Source organism: Drosophila innubila, chromosome X (genome assembly GCF_004354385.1).
Source record: "Drosophila innubila isolate TH190305 chromosome X, UK_Dinn_1.0, whole genome shotgun sequence".
Taxonomy (NCBI): domain Eukaryota; kingdom Metazoa; phylum Arthropoda; class Insecta; order Diptera; family Drosophilidae; genus Drosophila; species Drosophila innubila.
Window position 1 is genome coordinate 15,863,707 of NC_047626.1, and position 16,910 is coordinate 15,880,616.

The 16,910-nt window shown below is 38.6% G+C and overlaps 1 protein-coding gene across 1 annotated transcript; it reads right to left on the bottom strand.

The window, feature by feature from the left end:
* Window positions 1-14,105: 14,105 nt before the first annotated feature.
* LOC117790851 (palladin-like) lies at window positions 14,106-16,410 on the bottom strand. Its single transcript, XM_034630463.1, has 5 exons — window positions 16,086-16,410; window positions 15,658-16,035; window positions 15,544-15,606; window positions 15,309-15,491; window positions 14,106-14,611 (listed from the first exon to the last, which is right to left on the bottom strand). The coding sequence occupies exons 1-5, from the start codon at window positions 16,237-16,239 to the stop codon at window positions 14,601-14,603; spliced, it is 789 nt and encodes a 262-aa protein (XP_034486354.1). The 5' UTR covers window positions 16,240-16,410; the 3' UTR covers window positions 14,106-14,600.
* Between the last annotated feature and the right edge of the window lie 500 nt (window positions 16,411-16,910).

Sequence of the window (16,910 nt, forward strand, 5' to 3'; positions counted from 1 at the left end):
ATAACTGTTAAGCGGCTCAGCTGCCAGCACTTTCACTCGATAGACTATAAGCACACACACACACACACACGCACACACACGCACACACACGTACACACACATATGTACACTCATATATACATACATACTCATACACATATTTACAGTCAATCCTTTCGATTTCGTATTTGCCACGACTTTCTTAAATGTTTGCTTCCGCTTTCGCCTCTCACCCCTCGCTCGCAGTATATGCCGTTAAATGTTGTCTTGCCAAGACTACCCTCCCTTTGCACCACTCTCCTTTCATCCCACACCCTTGAGACGGCTTTTGTAGAAGACAACAGAGCATTTGCATATGGAGAAACTTCTCCCCCACCATGGATCCCCTGCCAGGGCTGTCAAATTTTATGATAGCGCCAAACATAACTCATTGACAGCTTTGCATTTTCACATGCTGCTCTGAGGTTGGGGATGGGCAGGAGGGTGGGGCTGTCATGGGGGTGTTGTTGCCATTCTTGTCGTTTCTGCATATTGCACAAAGTTATGAGCCGCAAATGATAAACGGCGACAGATTCGTGGTAGGGGGGAGGTTGAGGTCTCATTGCTTGGGGAATTATTGATTTTTACTCTCGTTTCTATTGTAATTTTTTTTTCTGCTTCATTTTCCATTTATTCATTTTATTTTTGTTGTTTTTTGATTCGTCAGCGGTCATCAGCGACGCGCAGCGCGTTTATTTTGTCATCAAGCTAATTAATTAATTAGAAACAAAAGCAGCCACAGCAACAACAGCAACAACAACAACAACAACAAGCGCAACGGTTGGTGTGAAAAAGGCGCCAGGACACACCTCAAAAAAATAAATGAAAAAAGGGCGACTTTGGTGCAATAAAAAAGTGTCCCCAGTCTAATTAGATAGTTGACAATTGTTGCCCTTGTTGTTGTTGTTGTTGGGGTGCGTGTAATTCATCAAATGTCAAAGGCAACATCAGGCTGACATCGACTGCACCTTTGGGCGTGTTAAGTCCTGTTATAGGCCTTCCCAACGAAACCAGTTCGATTTGTTTCTATTTCGAACGTAAGGCATATTTTGTATATCGCATTAAATTCCTGTAGACTTAAGTATTTTTAGAAGATTTTTATGAATTGTAATTATATGCAAATAATTGAAAATATTTATAGATATATTAACTCTCTAAACTAAATTCTATAAATTGATTGAAAGTTGTGCTTATTGATTATTATTATAAGGTAAGAGCTTTTAATATAAATTATTAACTTAAATTTACCATTTCATTTATAATAAAAATTATAATTATTGGCTTTCTTTAAACTTTCATGAGGAGAATAATAAAGAATAAATTATGATATTATTTTATAAAAATAATACGTTTATTTAAAAAACGTATTTATTAAAAATAAAAATAATAATAATGGCATAAAAGAATGCTGTCGCCTCTCATTTCAACTTGGCATATTTTTGACACTCTCTCAGTGTAGAAGCTCCTTCTTTTTTTTATTTTTTTTTTTTTGGATATATGGATATTTGGCTAACATATTTTCATATATCCGGCTTTTGTCACCAATTCATTTTTATTGCCCTTTTTTATAGACGTTTATAGTTTTTATGCCGCCGCGGCGCATAAATTTCCGCCGCAGACTTTGCTTATAAAAGGGTAGTTCGATTTGTGAGTCTGTTTGCCGGAAGGAGGAATGTCAATGGAGGGGGATTTTTGCTTTTATGAGTATGCCGTTCGACGGCATTTTGTCAATTTTAGTATTAGCGCGTGCGCCAAAAAATTGTCATGCATGCAAATGACTTCATTTGCCCAGCTTTGAAACTTCGACATAGTCCCCCCTCCTCCACACTGGAAGACTCTCTTAACTGGCAAGGGGGGAGGGGGGTTACTTTGCATGATTGAATTGAATTATTGGCGCACCGCCCAACCAAGCAAAACCACCCATAATATGGCCCCACTTGAGTTGATTTCCTTTTTCTAGCTTGTGGTTAGATGCTTTATGAATTTTTTCCGTTTTTTTTTCCTCTAATGTTTTGCCTTCCTAGTTACTAAAACATTGCATAGTTTCAGGCGCTGGCAAAAGTCGGGCCCTATATCAAAGCATATCAAGGATTTTATGTATGCAGATTGCGTGGAGCACGTAAATCCATTTAATAGTGTTATTCGCTGTGGAAAATGTCATGGAAATCCACAATAAGTTTATCCACATACAAGCACGACACAAGCAGTCAATATCTTAAAGTCCAATTGACCCGATTACAAAAACTATAAAAACCAAATACGAGTGGACTCTTGCGCTGAGGAATATCGACGTGGAAATACCCTGTAGACATCGGATGGCAGAGAAACTCAATGACTGCTCCTTTTACAGGGACTATAAATGTTTCGAAAATATTTGCGAGCTTGGTCGACTAAATATCAGTCAAGAGCCTAACCATATGATGATATACCGAATTTTTACATACTATTTTTTTAAGCCTCTTAAACTAAATGTTGATCAAAAAACTTCTAGCCTTAACAAAATTTAACGTTAAATAATGATTTTATTAATTCATTTATTTATATATTTATTTTATTATTTTGGGGCTAGAAATTGCTTTCGTCTCTAGACTTTTACCTCGTGTAGAGGTTTTTCTTGTGGGATTATTATTAAACAGTTCCAAAAAAAGTTTCATCTTAAAAAGTATTAGATTTGTGTAACTATTGTCTTACAAGAAAGATCTTCGATGGTAGATAACTATTAAGGTTCGCTTCTATATCCGAATTAAAATAATCTGAAATCCTCCTGGACTATCCCGCTTCGAATATGCTCCATCTTCTGAATAGGTTCAACTTTCTATGATTCATAAGAATTCGAAGATAAGGGAGATTCCAAGAATGAGCTAGAGAGCTATTTTTCGACCTATGTTAACTGGACTGTTGCCACATTTATGCAAATGTTATTGTCTATCGGATCTAGATATGCATTTTGAAATAAGAAGGGGGCACTGCAGCTACTCGCTGACTATGGACTAAGGCCGAGTTTAACCCTTAATTTGCCAGCCAGTTTGCTGGTTAGTTGGCCCATATACATTCCTCTCCCTCCCCTATCTAGGGGCGGTGCTAGCGTGGCTATCTAGGCCGTTTAATCGGGCGTCATTCATCATCCAAATCGAGTTGCGTTTGGTTTTGGCGCGACGTGCGATGCAAACTATCGATAAGAGAGTTGCTGGGCTGTTGAGTTTGTTGGGCTGCTTTGCTACGAAGTTCACAAACTCAACTTAATGGCAATTTTATCGATAATGTTCGTGCTGAATTTTCGATTTTGTTTGCTTGCATGTCGCATGGTCGCGAATTATGAGCGATCGACACGCCAACAACTACCAAGAAATTGTGCAAATCGACCCCAAGTCCGAGTTCGAGTTCGAGACGGAGTCAGAGTCAGAGTTGGACCCCAGTTACGCTCGGCGCCGTTTCATCTCCATCTCTCATACCGCGTGTAAAGCCAGGTTGATTTAATAGTTTAGCACACAATGTGTTTGTAGGTTTTTCAAATACCTCGCAGTGTATACAAAATATGAAGAGATGTATGTGCTATGAGGAAAGAGAGCTAAAATCTCTTCTTTTTTTTAAATTTAATTTTAATTAATGCTGTTTCGAAATAATTCGATATTATTTAGCTTTAGAAATAACAGATACTGCAGAAGGCCTTAAGTTGAAATATTCGTCAGGAATATCTTCTGAAGTTGAAAGCTTTTATTTCTCATAACATAAGAGCTGTTTATTTTTGCTGAAATGAAGCACTTTTCTGAGCTGCAGAGTATCAATTCTCTAATATATTCAGAGAAAGCATTAAAAAAAAACACACTTTTAGAAACCGCTGAAGAAGAGCCGTTCTTAGTTTTTTTAGAATGTACATTTAATATCACACTCTTTCTTTTCTCTTGCATTACGAGCTTCTTAAAGGGTATATTATTGTTCATCATTTGTTCTCCTTCCAAGCTGCCAAGCATTGGTTTTTGGGTTTCAACTTCTGACGGAGCGCACCGCAAATTATGAGCACGCGAATATCGAACGCTGCTCGGTGGGCGGTTCGCTGGTTCTGTGGGCGTGCCCGCCCTATCAATTAGAACTGGCGACCGAACATCTTGATAAGCTTTGGCCAGCCCCATAGCAATAGCAATAGTAAATCCAAAACTAGAAACCAAAAACCAAAAGCAAACAAATCGGTATGCGGTCAACTGGTATATAAATAAATAAAAATAAAGTGCCAACAACAAAATGCGCTTCGAATGGTCATTAAAATTGCTCGCTGCCCCGTCGCGTCTTCTAGATGAGGCATGCACCATGCTAATTGCCACATAAATAACCAGTCGAAACAGCGAGCTAAAATGCCAAATAACAAACCAACTAAGGGTGACTATTTGTCCCCATTACATTTGACACCCCAACCACGAATCAAAGCGCATTTTAATTTATCGAGCATAGATTATCGATAAGCAAATATTACAAAGAAATCAAAAGCATTAAAACACTATTACTTCTGCACAAGTGGCAGTTAGAATCGAAATTTATCGATCGTTTTTGCAGAAATCATTACGCAACACTGTGCTCAAAAGATAATTAAAATGTTTTGTCAAACAACTTTAATGACATTTAATGAATAATTAATTGTATGTATATTAGACGAATATATTTTTTTATGATTTCAGATTTAATTGACAACTGATGAAAACGGTTTTTAACTGACCAAAAAAGTATGCAATATTAGAAATAAAATATGAAAATCTACTAATAAGTTTCGCTGTCATTTTGGCATTTGATTAAAAATACAAATAAGAGAGAGAGAGAGTAAATTTAAGCTGAGCACAACTGTACCTCCAGCAGCTGAGAGCTGGCAATTGTCGAAAAGAGAGAATAAAGAGTCAAAGAAGAAGGAGATGGAAGTGGAAGTGGAAGTGGAAGTGCAGGGCCGAGCAATATACGATATAGAGTACATAGATGTTGTGGAAGCATCGCATTAAGTTCAATTTCAGTTACTAGATCAGAATTTATGACATTGACGAAACGATAAAAATGTTGGCAGTGTCCGAGACATAGACATAAATGTGCATTACGTAAGGTGGAAGGGCGTCTGGAACCAGGGAATGATATGAGGGTGGAGCTAAGGAGCAATATAACTGACCAGGCAGCATCAAAATGAAATGCGATGCTCAAGGAGAGAGAGACAAACATCAAGAAAAGAGAAAGCGATAACGAAAGCCTAAAACTATTAATTTCAACGTAAACGAATAATGGGAACAGGAGTAGCGAAAGGGAATGGGAACAGGAACGGGAACGGGAACAGTAACGGAACTGGGGAACTGTAACGAGAATGTTTGCCTGCTTGCCCTTTGGCCAGGGAGAAATCTATATTTACGATTATTGAAGTTTATGACGAAACGTTTTCGTATCATTTTGCGTCGCCTCATAAATGTTAAGCGAGCGAGCGAGCGAGCGAGCGAGCGAGAGAAAGAGAGAGAGAGAGTGACTGACATGACGACTGGACCATGGATGGACCATAGCATCATGCAATACATAGGGTTGAGAAATTTCATAAATGCTTTTGCACGCAAGCTGCTAATAATGCCAGACCGTCAGAGAGAGAATTGTCCGAGAATTGTCAGTCGGTAGCACAGGTGCCAGAGAAAGTTGTCAGAGTTTCAGTTACGGATTTGGGTTCGGTTTCTGTTTCTGTTTCGGTTACAGTTTTCAAATCTTTTGGGGGTTGCTGCTACTGGACATGGATGTTAGATGTTGGATGTTGGTTGTTGGTTGTTGTATGGCCACAAAAGTGCAATACGCTCGTAAAACCAATGGCCAAATAGCCAAACGAGAAATGCCTAAGTAAAAATGTTGTGTAATTACGCAGCGTTCCGCACAGATAGAGATAGACATGGTCCAACTGGAGCTGCAGATATGGATGTGAGTGTGGATGTGGATGGAGTTACTACTCGTGTCGAAGCAACCCCAAGAGCAAAAAACCCATATACCCCAAACTCGACTTAGACTCGACCATTGTCAGTTGGCAAAAATCATAATTAGTGTTCGGTATACCTACTCAAACTATCCACCCCCTCCCCTCCCCTCCGCACCCCACCCCTCAGACCTATCACACTAAATAGCTTGGGTGTGCGTGTGTTGTTTTTATTGTTTTAATGAACACACGAGTGCAATTTTTGGAACCCCAAGCTTAAGAAGGAAGAGGGAAAAAGATTGGATGCCAGGAGAATGACTTAACAACAGTAATTGGTTCAGTTCAAACGTTTTGTGGTCGATATGAAACAATTTGTATATCCTTCACTCCCAACAGTATCCATAAAAATACCCGACATTCGCTATGACACCCAAAATTTATTTATACAAAGGCTCAAAAATATCGAGCCGAAATACAAAAAGAAACAAGTGGGCGGTTACAGTCGAGCATGCTCGACAGTAGGATACCATGTGCCCAGGTATTCTGTACTGAAAGTTGATTTTTAAACTATTTTGAACCTATGGCAGCTATAAGATATAGGAAACGGATCTAAACCAAACTTGGCCAGGACGTATAACTCCAACTAAATTGCATATTTTATCAGTTTGGTTAAGATATCTCAAAAAACAAATAACTTTTGTATACTAAAATTTGATTTTCGACTGAGCGTCTCTATGGCAGCTATATGATATAATGGTCCGATTTGAACCAAATTTGTGCAGTATGTACATTACCAGCTCAGAAGTATATTGTGTTAGATTGGTCGAGATATCTCAGAAAACCAAGAAGTTTTTCATACTAAAACTTCATTTCCGATCTATCTTTCCTATGGCAGCTATATGATATAGTGGTCCGATAAAAAAAAAGCATACTTGATCTGCGTACGGTATCCATGAAGCTACTTACCAAGTTTGAAGTCTCTATCTCTTATGGTCTCTGAGATCGACGCGTTCAAACAGACGGACAGACGAACAGACGGACAGACAGACGGACAGACGGACATGGCTCAATCGACTCGGCTGTTGATCCTGATCAAGAATATATACACTTTTGGGAGTCTGTCACGCCTCCTTCTGCCTGTTACATACATTCTGCCAAACACATTATACCCATTATGAAAAAATTATTAGCCTAATTACTTTGTGAATATAAAGAATACAATTCAACTTAATGCCTTTCTTGTCCTGTTATTTTTTTACTTTTTTCTTATACCTTAATTATCGCTTTATATATAAAAACTAAATTTTTCCTTTAATTTTGACTATTAAGAAAACTTTTTCATTAAGATTTTAATCAATCAAAGATTGTTATCAACTAACAAGCATTAAAGTTCCCAAAACAGATGTGCAAATATTTTGACTTTTATATGGAACAAAAATGAGAATTTTTTTTATTTTTTAGGTTGCAAGGTATAATAATATAGTAGTAGTTTTAATTTAATCAAAGTAAAGTCCCTGGTTCCTTTATTAGTTAAATCGTTAATGTATACATTTTATTATTATAATTGGCAACCTCAGCAGATAGATCGAGTGCTGAGAATAAAAATAAAGTGTTATGCCTAAAGTAACTGCCACACAATGGTCTGACATATATGCAACATGGCACAGCCAACACCCACGCAGAGAGAGTGAGAGAGAGAGAGAGAGAGTAGAGTGAGAGGGGGTGAAACAAGAGTAACAAGCCCTGATAACATTTAAGCGAAATCGCTTTAAAATCAATTAACCGTAAAATCACTCGCCTATTTGCAACAACAATCGAGTCGCGATTGTCCTGGACAATCGCCCCACGGACATCGATGCTCCATGCCCCAGGCAGTGGCAACAACAACAGCAGCTGCGACCGAAACAATCAAATGTGGTGGCAATAACATTAGCTGCCCCACCATTCATAGCTGTGTGTGTGTGTGTGTGTGTGTATTTGTGTGTGCAGCATGCAGACGGCTGAACAATCCAGCAGGCATAACACTTGCCCCTTACACCTTACCACCCCCTCTGATGTGGCATCAGCCCTTTTGCTGCACTTGACCGCTTCTCGCTTCTCGCCACTCAGCACTCGCCTCAACGGTGAACGTGCTGCCAGGTATTAACCTCCATTTAATGTTAAACAAAGCCGCGTTACATGTGCAAAAAAAGCTTATAGAAAAATACATGTATTGTGAATATGAATGTGCCACGCCCACTCTCAACAGTCAGCCGCCAAACATTTCGATTAACATACGCAAACACACACCAACTAAGAGAGAGAGGGAGAGAGAGAGAGAGAGAGAGAGAGGGAGTGGGAGAATCATGGGTGTGGATAAAACAACAAAAAAATGCAGGAAAACAAAATTATCTTCGGCACACCGAATTTTTAATACGCTTTGTAAATACGTAAATGACTTTTTTCCCAATTTCGATGCGGTAATTTGTTTTACATATAAAGCAAAAATATATTAAATAGATTTTCTTAGTTTATTAGTTTAGATTCTTGTGTTTTAGCTTTATATCTAGATCTGACAAACATAAAAATTACTAAATAATTTATTTAAATATTATAAAGTACTAGAAATAGCTCTTGAAAAAATAAGTAAAAAATATGGAAAAAAAAATAAGAAAAAAACAGGTATAATACAAATTTGCATCAGAATACTTGATGCGCTGTTAAATATGAATATCACAAAATATAGTATGCGGGAAAACGACAATCTGATTTGGAAAAAATATCAATATAGTTAAGTAATTTCAAAAGTTAAATAATTTCTGTGCTGCAAATTTACTTACACAAAACACGACTTTCCTATATTTTTTTATATATTGCGAAATATATTAGTATAATTGTTATGTTGCAAATATGCAAAAAAAAGTGTATTTAACATAGTTAAAATATTTTTAATGGCATGACTCATGACTATATATTCTTAGCTAGTTGTGATTCGAAATAACAATGCGTTACACATTTTGTGGCAAAATTATAATACCCACTGTAAGGGTATTAGAAAGGAGAAAACATAACGTGCATGGACAGCAAATTGAATTGCTGGCAAACAAGGCAGTGAAAGACCTGCAGGAAGCACGCAAAAAATGGCATCGCACTCGTAGTCAGAGTCGCAGTCGAGGTAGGGGTAGGAATTGGGGATTGGGGTTGGGGTTGGAGTTGGAGTAAAGGTCAGTGACGAGCACGGGAAATCAGCTTCAGCTTCAGCTTCATCGTCATCGTCATTGCCATCGCCATCGTCATCAAAATCATTTTAAACAAAACGGACTAATTAAGCGGACGTTGGTCGTCGGTTCTTGCCGTACCCAACAACCGTACCCGGTAAAAGCACCGTATCCATTTCTGGGTGTGAACTGTACTGATTGCTGGACTTTAGCGCGTTAAAGGCGACGTAAAAGACTTGCAACAAACTTCAATCAGTATCAGTTTCACGACAAGGTAGTGCGTCAGTTCCACTCTGTAGTCTGCACTTCAATCAAGTCGCAATTATAGAAGAAACCTCCGTTCTAAAAGTTTCAGTTTCGCATGAATGTAGTGCCAAATTAGACTTAGGGAATCTCAACTGATCAATGCTTGCATGTCACCACGGAAGAAGTTCAAGTGTATTAACTGTTCTTCAATCAAGTCTCAATCATATCAATCATATTAGTAAGCAACTCAACTGTTCTTCAATCAAGTCTCAATCATATCAATCATATAAGTAAGCAACTCAACTGTTCTTCAATCAAGTCCCAATCATATCAATCATATAAGTAAGCAACTCAACTGTTCTTCAATCAAGTCTCAATCATATCAATCATATTAGTAAGCAACTCAACTGTTCTTCAATCAAGTCTCAATCATATCAATCATATTAGTAAGCAACTCAACTGTTCTTCAATCAAGTCTCAATCATATTAGTAAGCAACTCAACTGTTCTTCAATCAAGTCTCAATCATATCAATCATATAAGTAAGCAACTCAACTGTTCTTTAATCAAGTCTCAATCATATCAATCATATTAGTAAGCAACTCATTTAAACTTTTACTAAGTTTCAGTCTCACTCATGACAAACTGTATCTCAATCAAGTATCAATCAAAGCAATACATTGTATGGTACATATTGTGCCAGTCAAAAAAGTTGCAGTTCTCCAATATACATTTTAATTTATTTATTTTATTTTATTTTTTTGACTTGGGGGAACAGTTTATTTATATCTTTAAATGTACTAGGATTTGTTAAGCTAGCATATGAAATGGGTCTGCTCTGTGAACATAAGTAATTAACATATATATATATATATATACACCATATGCAGATATATTCGTACTTGAATTCGTTGGTAATGACTTTAATCTGAGACAGCAGAAGCAACAGCACAAAAAATCGCTTTTTGAGTAGTCAGTCACATCAGTCGGGGAGTTAAGGCGCTTTGATGTATGTGAGTCAGTTGCACACACACACACACACACACACACACACACACACACACACACACACACACACACTCAGACTCAGACAGAATTTTTGGTGTATCGTCGCGCAAATCCGTCTTTGAATAATGATGCCGTTGATAGCTGGGATTATAACCCAGGCAAAGGCAACGCAATCGTTTCTCATATGAAACTCTGTCTATATGAGAATGAGTGTGTGTGTGTGTGTGTGTAGCCTGGCCATTTATTTATTATGCCACAATATTCAATGACCCTTAATGGCATTTCGTAATAAAAATATTGGATTAGTTTGTTAGTTTTGCTCGCTCTGGCGGCATATCAACCACCACCACTGAGCCACCCACTAGCCACAGACCCACTGGGCACTTTATCAACTGGACTAGCATTACGTATTCCATTAAACGCCTAATGAGCCCATTGTGCGGGCCTGGGTGTCATCAGGGGCCGATGCGACTGGAGTGGGCGTGACTGGGCGCCAGGTACTTAGACTTAGTTAGTGATCAAAGCCTTATGCCACGCCTCCATGTCCCAAAAGAAAAACAAGCAACGAACCTTCAGAATTTCATATGATATTTAGTTTCTGTTTATTAGCATTATAATTGTGTGCCAAATGAAAGATCAGAAAATTTACATATGTAAATATATTTAAATTTTGGTTTTATTTCAGCTCACAATTTCCCGAGGTTTGTTTATTAATGTAATATTAATCAATGAATTATACATATTTAGTATCAGTAAATAAAGTAAATCAATTAATTATACTCGTACATATTTAGTATCAGTCAATAAAAAGAAATAAAGAATCTTGTGGAGCTGTCACCAGTGAGAGCACATTATTAGGATTAAGATGAATATTCTTTAATAAATTATATAATATTATATACTCCCTTAATTACTCGTATTAATAGAGTAAGTTCCGGTACGAATTGTTTAATTTAGTTGCGAACTCTAAACGAGATTGTGATATCGCCAATAAAAGTTTGATTGACTTTTAATGATTTCAAATGAAAGAAATTTACTTTTGCTGTCACCAGAGTGAGTTGTGATAAAATGAGTTTGATTTTAGGTTGGAAGCGAACATCCTGTATTTGTTTTAAATGGCAGCGACAAAGATTAAGATATATGCTTAGTTCTATGTTTATCCCTTGCTACTTTCATATTCATGCAGCATATTAAAATAGCAAACGCCAGCTGCCCCGGCACGTAATCGGAACCGAAGCTGGAGTTGGAGTCGGTAGCCAGGATCTGGGACCCAGGAGCCAGGACCCTTAACTTAAAACGGTGGACTGCATGCATGTGACATAATAAATATTAATGACAACTGACCGACAGCATTGCCATAGATCCCAGCCCAGTGGGTGGGCGGGATGTGGAATGAATGGGCTGAAAGGAAAAGCTGGAAGGATGGGAGGATGGATGGAGGGTAGGGGGAGGGGGAGGGTGTAGGGGTGTGTAGGTAGATGGATATATCCTTAGTGGTGGGTTGACGTTGACACACATTCGACATGTGACAGATAAATTATGGCAATTGGATGAATGCCGCCACACCTCTTCAAACATGCCCCTGGCCAACATCATGCAATTTTGCTTTGGCTATGAGATCATTTTTCATTTTCATTTTCATTTCATTCTTTTACCTCCTCCCCGCTCCATCTCTTCCGTCTCTTCCTTCTCTTGTTCTTGTACTTCTTTTTCCATTGGCTTGTTTGTTTGTTTTTCCATCATGGGGAGGTTGTGACATATGTGCGTCCAGGACTAATGGCAGTCAAGTTTACCATACTCAAGGTCCTGCTCGTGTCCTTAATAGTTTTCAACTCACCAATGATACTAATGACTGCGATGCCACTCGACTGAAATAAATTACAATAATCATTTATTGTTCAATAAGCCCCCAATGAAGGCATATTCCATATTCCATACTCGGTATAGTATGGGTGTGTATCTCTACATATGTCTAATAAATAAAATTACTTATAAGCTCTAAGAGACCATCAAAGTGTTCACTTTGACACATTATCAATTACCAATGACAGTAGATGCATTATTGTCAAAGCACATGAAAGTTGAAAACGAGTTGGTTAAAAATGTATAAAGAAATAATTTGAATGTTGCTTAGATTTATAGGCTATTTCCACGACCACTCACATTTGCCACATTTGCTCACATTTAAATGTGCCTCATATTTGGCTTTCCACGACCAAATGTGAAACTTTTAAGACACTTAAAGCAAAGCAGCTGTTCGGCTTCTGTGCACAAATTATAAAAAGCAGACAATAACAACATTTTATTATTTATTATGATAATATAATTGGCGCAAATTTAATGCCTACCGATTTTATTGATGAAAACAGCTGGTTAAGGTGATAATTGCTTTTTTTACGAGTTTATCGATAAACATCGCGTGTTCGATAAAAAAATACTGAAATTCACCGGGTCAAATGACAAAAAATCGGCTCATTCATTATGAATGAGCCAAAATGATCATTCGGATTTTGTACTGAAATGAAGTCCACATTTGGGCCAAATGATGAAAATGGCGTCGAATTAGCCAAATGTGCTGTCGTGGAAATAGGCTATTACATTAAGACCAAAAATTAATCTATATTTTATGTATATTTCGTAGATTTCTTGGAAATAATTTAAGTTTTTATTTAAAAATGTTTACTGAAAAACGCGATTATTTGTAATAATATAAACATTAATGGGTATTTCATTCAGATCTTTAATTAGCTTGAATAAAAGTCTTAGCTTAATGGTTGCTCAAAATTGAGCTTGCACTTTCAGCTAGTGTCATTGGAAATAATAATAATAAGTTTCACCTTGACTTGCTTGCAATTGATGACAACACACACGCAGTCAAGTCCCTTATGACTGTGCAGCATATTGACCTCCATCTGGACATTAGAGGGCTGTTCCCTTTAAGGGCTGTTCCCCGTGGCAACCAGTTGATTGATGCCCGTACATCAATATGCGACGAGGGACATATGTCACCAGGTAGCATCGGCTGGTTTCCCAATTTATTTATTTATTTATTTATTTATTTGGCATAAATCTGCTGCTGTCTTTAAGTTGGCCACAATATTAGCCAGAGCATCGCATTGCAGCCAATAATGAAAGGCAGGATTACTTAGAGACAACAAGCTTAAAGCCAAGCCCAGAGAGCGTATTCAAAAGAACGATAGAAACGAAAGCAACGAAAGCGAACAAAGAACAACGAATAAACCAACAAACAAACTCTGCCCCCGCCTCTCCACCAAATTGGTGGTCGCTGTGGTAAGGGTGCCCCGAATGGCAGAGGAGGGGAGGGGGGGTCTAATACGCGTGTATAAAAGAATCAAAAATCTAGATTTTGATTTCAGATACTTTGGACGACAGACTGGCAGCTTCTTTGGAGGATTGTGTGGGGTTGGATTCTAAAGGGCGGCTGAAGTTTGGGGGTCAAACATTGAGTGGTGGGTTGGCCAATTGGTTGCCCAGCTCCCGAGTGTGGATCTATATCTTGTTGCTGTAAGCAATTCGAGGGCCGTAAGTCAAGTGGCGCTTACTTCATTGCACGCGCGCGTTTTGTCCGCGACTAAAACCGTTCAAATTTCCAGACTCGCTTTTTTTTTTTTTTTTTTTTTATTTTCCTATGGATTCCACTTCAATGAATTGAAAAATTGCCTTGAACAAATTTGCTGCTGCTTTGCATTTTCTTGTCTCTTATTTTTTTTGGCTTTTTTTTTTTTTGTCCCGTTTGGAGGGCGCTTTTGTGAGCAGGGGAGGTAGCGCTCAACAACATTTTCCTAAACATGACATTTGACATTTGATAATGTCATTTGCCTCGTAATTGTTTTTTGATTTGATGCTCCGTTTTGCCATTGCCTTTTCAATCTTGTTATTGTTGTTTTTATCTGCCACTTTGGCATTTCCGTGGCATCAACGTGGAGACGTGGCAGCAGTTGGAGAACTGTCTCGTCTTGAATGCGTGCAACGTAAATTGATTTGACTAGCGATGCGTCCAATGACCGTTTTGAAGAAAAAAAAACTTTAGAACTTGATAAATAACAAGTACTTGGGTAACTCTACGAAGCGCAATTTCTTGAGCTGAGTTTCTCCTTCATTGATTTGCCGTGTGAAACTTGAAGCTTGTTTATTGAGAATCCATAGAAGTTATTATTGATTACTTTAAAATATATATATATTGAAGAATTCCAACATTTAACGATAGTCTGAAAGGAAAAAATAGTACGCAAAATATTAATGCTTTGTAAGTTTTTAGTTTCTTAAGACTAAATGTCCTTAAAAAGGTTTAAGTAGCGTAACTATATTTGGATTATATTAGTATTATAGTATCTCATTGGAAAACTAAAATTCTTCTTAATAAGAGAAAACAATGTCTAATAGCCTATTTCCACGACACCACATTTGGCTCATTCGACGCCATTTTCATCATTTGGCCGAAGTGTGGACTTCATTTCAGTACAAAATCCGAATGATCATTTTGGCTCATTTATAATGAATGAGCCGATTTTTTGTCATTTGACCCGGTGAATTTCAGTATTTTTTTATCGAACACGCGATGTTTATCGATAAACTCGTAAAAAAAAGCAATTATCACCTTAACCAGCTGTTTTCATCAATAAAATCGGTAGGCATTAAATTCGCGCCAATTATAATATCATAATAAATAATAAAATGTTAATATTGTCTGATTTTTATAATTTGTGCACAGAAGCCGAACAGCTGCTTTGCTTTAAGTGTCTTAACAGTTTCACATTTGGTCGTGGAAAGCCAAATATGAGGCACATTCAAATGTGAGCAAATGTGGAAAATGTGAGTGGTCGTGGAAATAGCATATTAGATGAATATAAGACCAAAAATTGTTTCCCTCATATATTTCTATCTTTTACAGGGACATAGACTTACTTGAGGGGCCTGACGGAGAATAATCCTCTGCACAAGCATCAAACTGATTGAACTGAATATTGCCGTTTTCCTTTCCAGCCAAATGTGGCAGATTGGCCAACGGATTGGAGTGGCCAAAAGAGAAACTGTTGCTGAACATCGGTGATGGAGGGGGCGGTGGTGGTGGTGCAGGCTGTGGTGATTCTATAAGGTGAAGACAATAAGTCAATTGTGAAAACCGATAACCTTGACTTACCAGTCGAGTGTATGTATGTGAAATTAAACTGTGTCAAGGGCGTGCCTGAGAAGGGATCAGCAACTGGGAGAAACATTGTTGTTGAATCAAAATCAATGGCATATCAATTCTTACTTGGTGGAGTGTTTGATGGCGAATACTCTGGATAAGGTCGAACTGAGGAGCGATGTGAGGAGGAGAGTGGCGACGAGGAGACAGAGGAAGGTTGTTGTTGATGCATGGCCAGGGCCAAAGCTCGAGCCTGGGCTGAGGTGCTCGGCATTAGGTCCACGAATCCATTGCTCTTCAGCACAGCTGGCAAAATGGTATACGAGTTGAGCTCCTCTGTGTGCGATTCGGGAGAGCAGGGACGAGTCTCGATCTGGGAATCAGGACGAGGCCAGGTGGACATCTCAGTCTGTTTCAGCTGCTTGGTCTGCGGCTCAGCATCCTCAATTATGGTCAAGCCAGACAGCGACTCACAAAGCTCTTCCTCGTCAATCTGATCGCTTACTATGAGGAGCTTAAGATGGAGAGAATTCTTGCCTCAAGACTCTACTTACCCAAGGGCATTAGCTCCATGGTAGTTTTGGCCACGATGCGGACTCCACAAGCCGATGGGCCAGACATACGATGATTATGATTATCCATGGAATCTTCACGCACGCGATCCGATCGAAATTTCTGAATATAATCCATGCCAAACTCACAGTCCATGTCAATCTCCGGTTCCAGCAGTGTTGGTCTTCTCAGTCGCTCTGCAAGAGAATTGAGAGCGAACTATATTCGAAATTGAATTCTTGAATTTGATGTTTTGTATAATATTGTACTGCGTAAACGTTTTGTAGTTGTTGCCTTTAGTTTTGTAGTTCCCTTGACAGTCTGATTGAATCTTTCGACTTTGGGCTTTGGCAGAGCACCTGTTCCCAAAGTGCTCGAAGTAGGCTTCAATTTGGTTCTGGCCAAAGTCTCAGTCTCAGTCCCAGTAGTAGCTGAAGTGGAAGTCGCAGCCTGCTTTGGCAGCTCTACGAGGACGACAGATGGAGGCGGGGGCAGAGGGATGCAGAAGTTGCTGTTGGTCAGAGTCAGGAAACGTTGCAGCCGCAACACGAGGCTGTTCACCACAGTGAAGATAACTATAGAGAGAATAATTAACTAAGATTTAGATATAGAAATCCGATTTCATTGAGCACTTACAGAGTGCACGACGGTTACGACCTTTGGACAAACGCTTGGGATAAGGAAAGGGCGAATCGTACCCAAGACCGTTCAGCTTTGGTGGGGTGCACTTTGCACCTGACTTCCTCATGTCCTGTTGCCGCCGGATCTGAGCACAGATGCAACCAGTTGGAGCCAAGGAAGGTGCTGACTCCTCCAGCTCCTCCAGA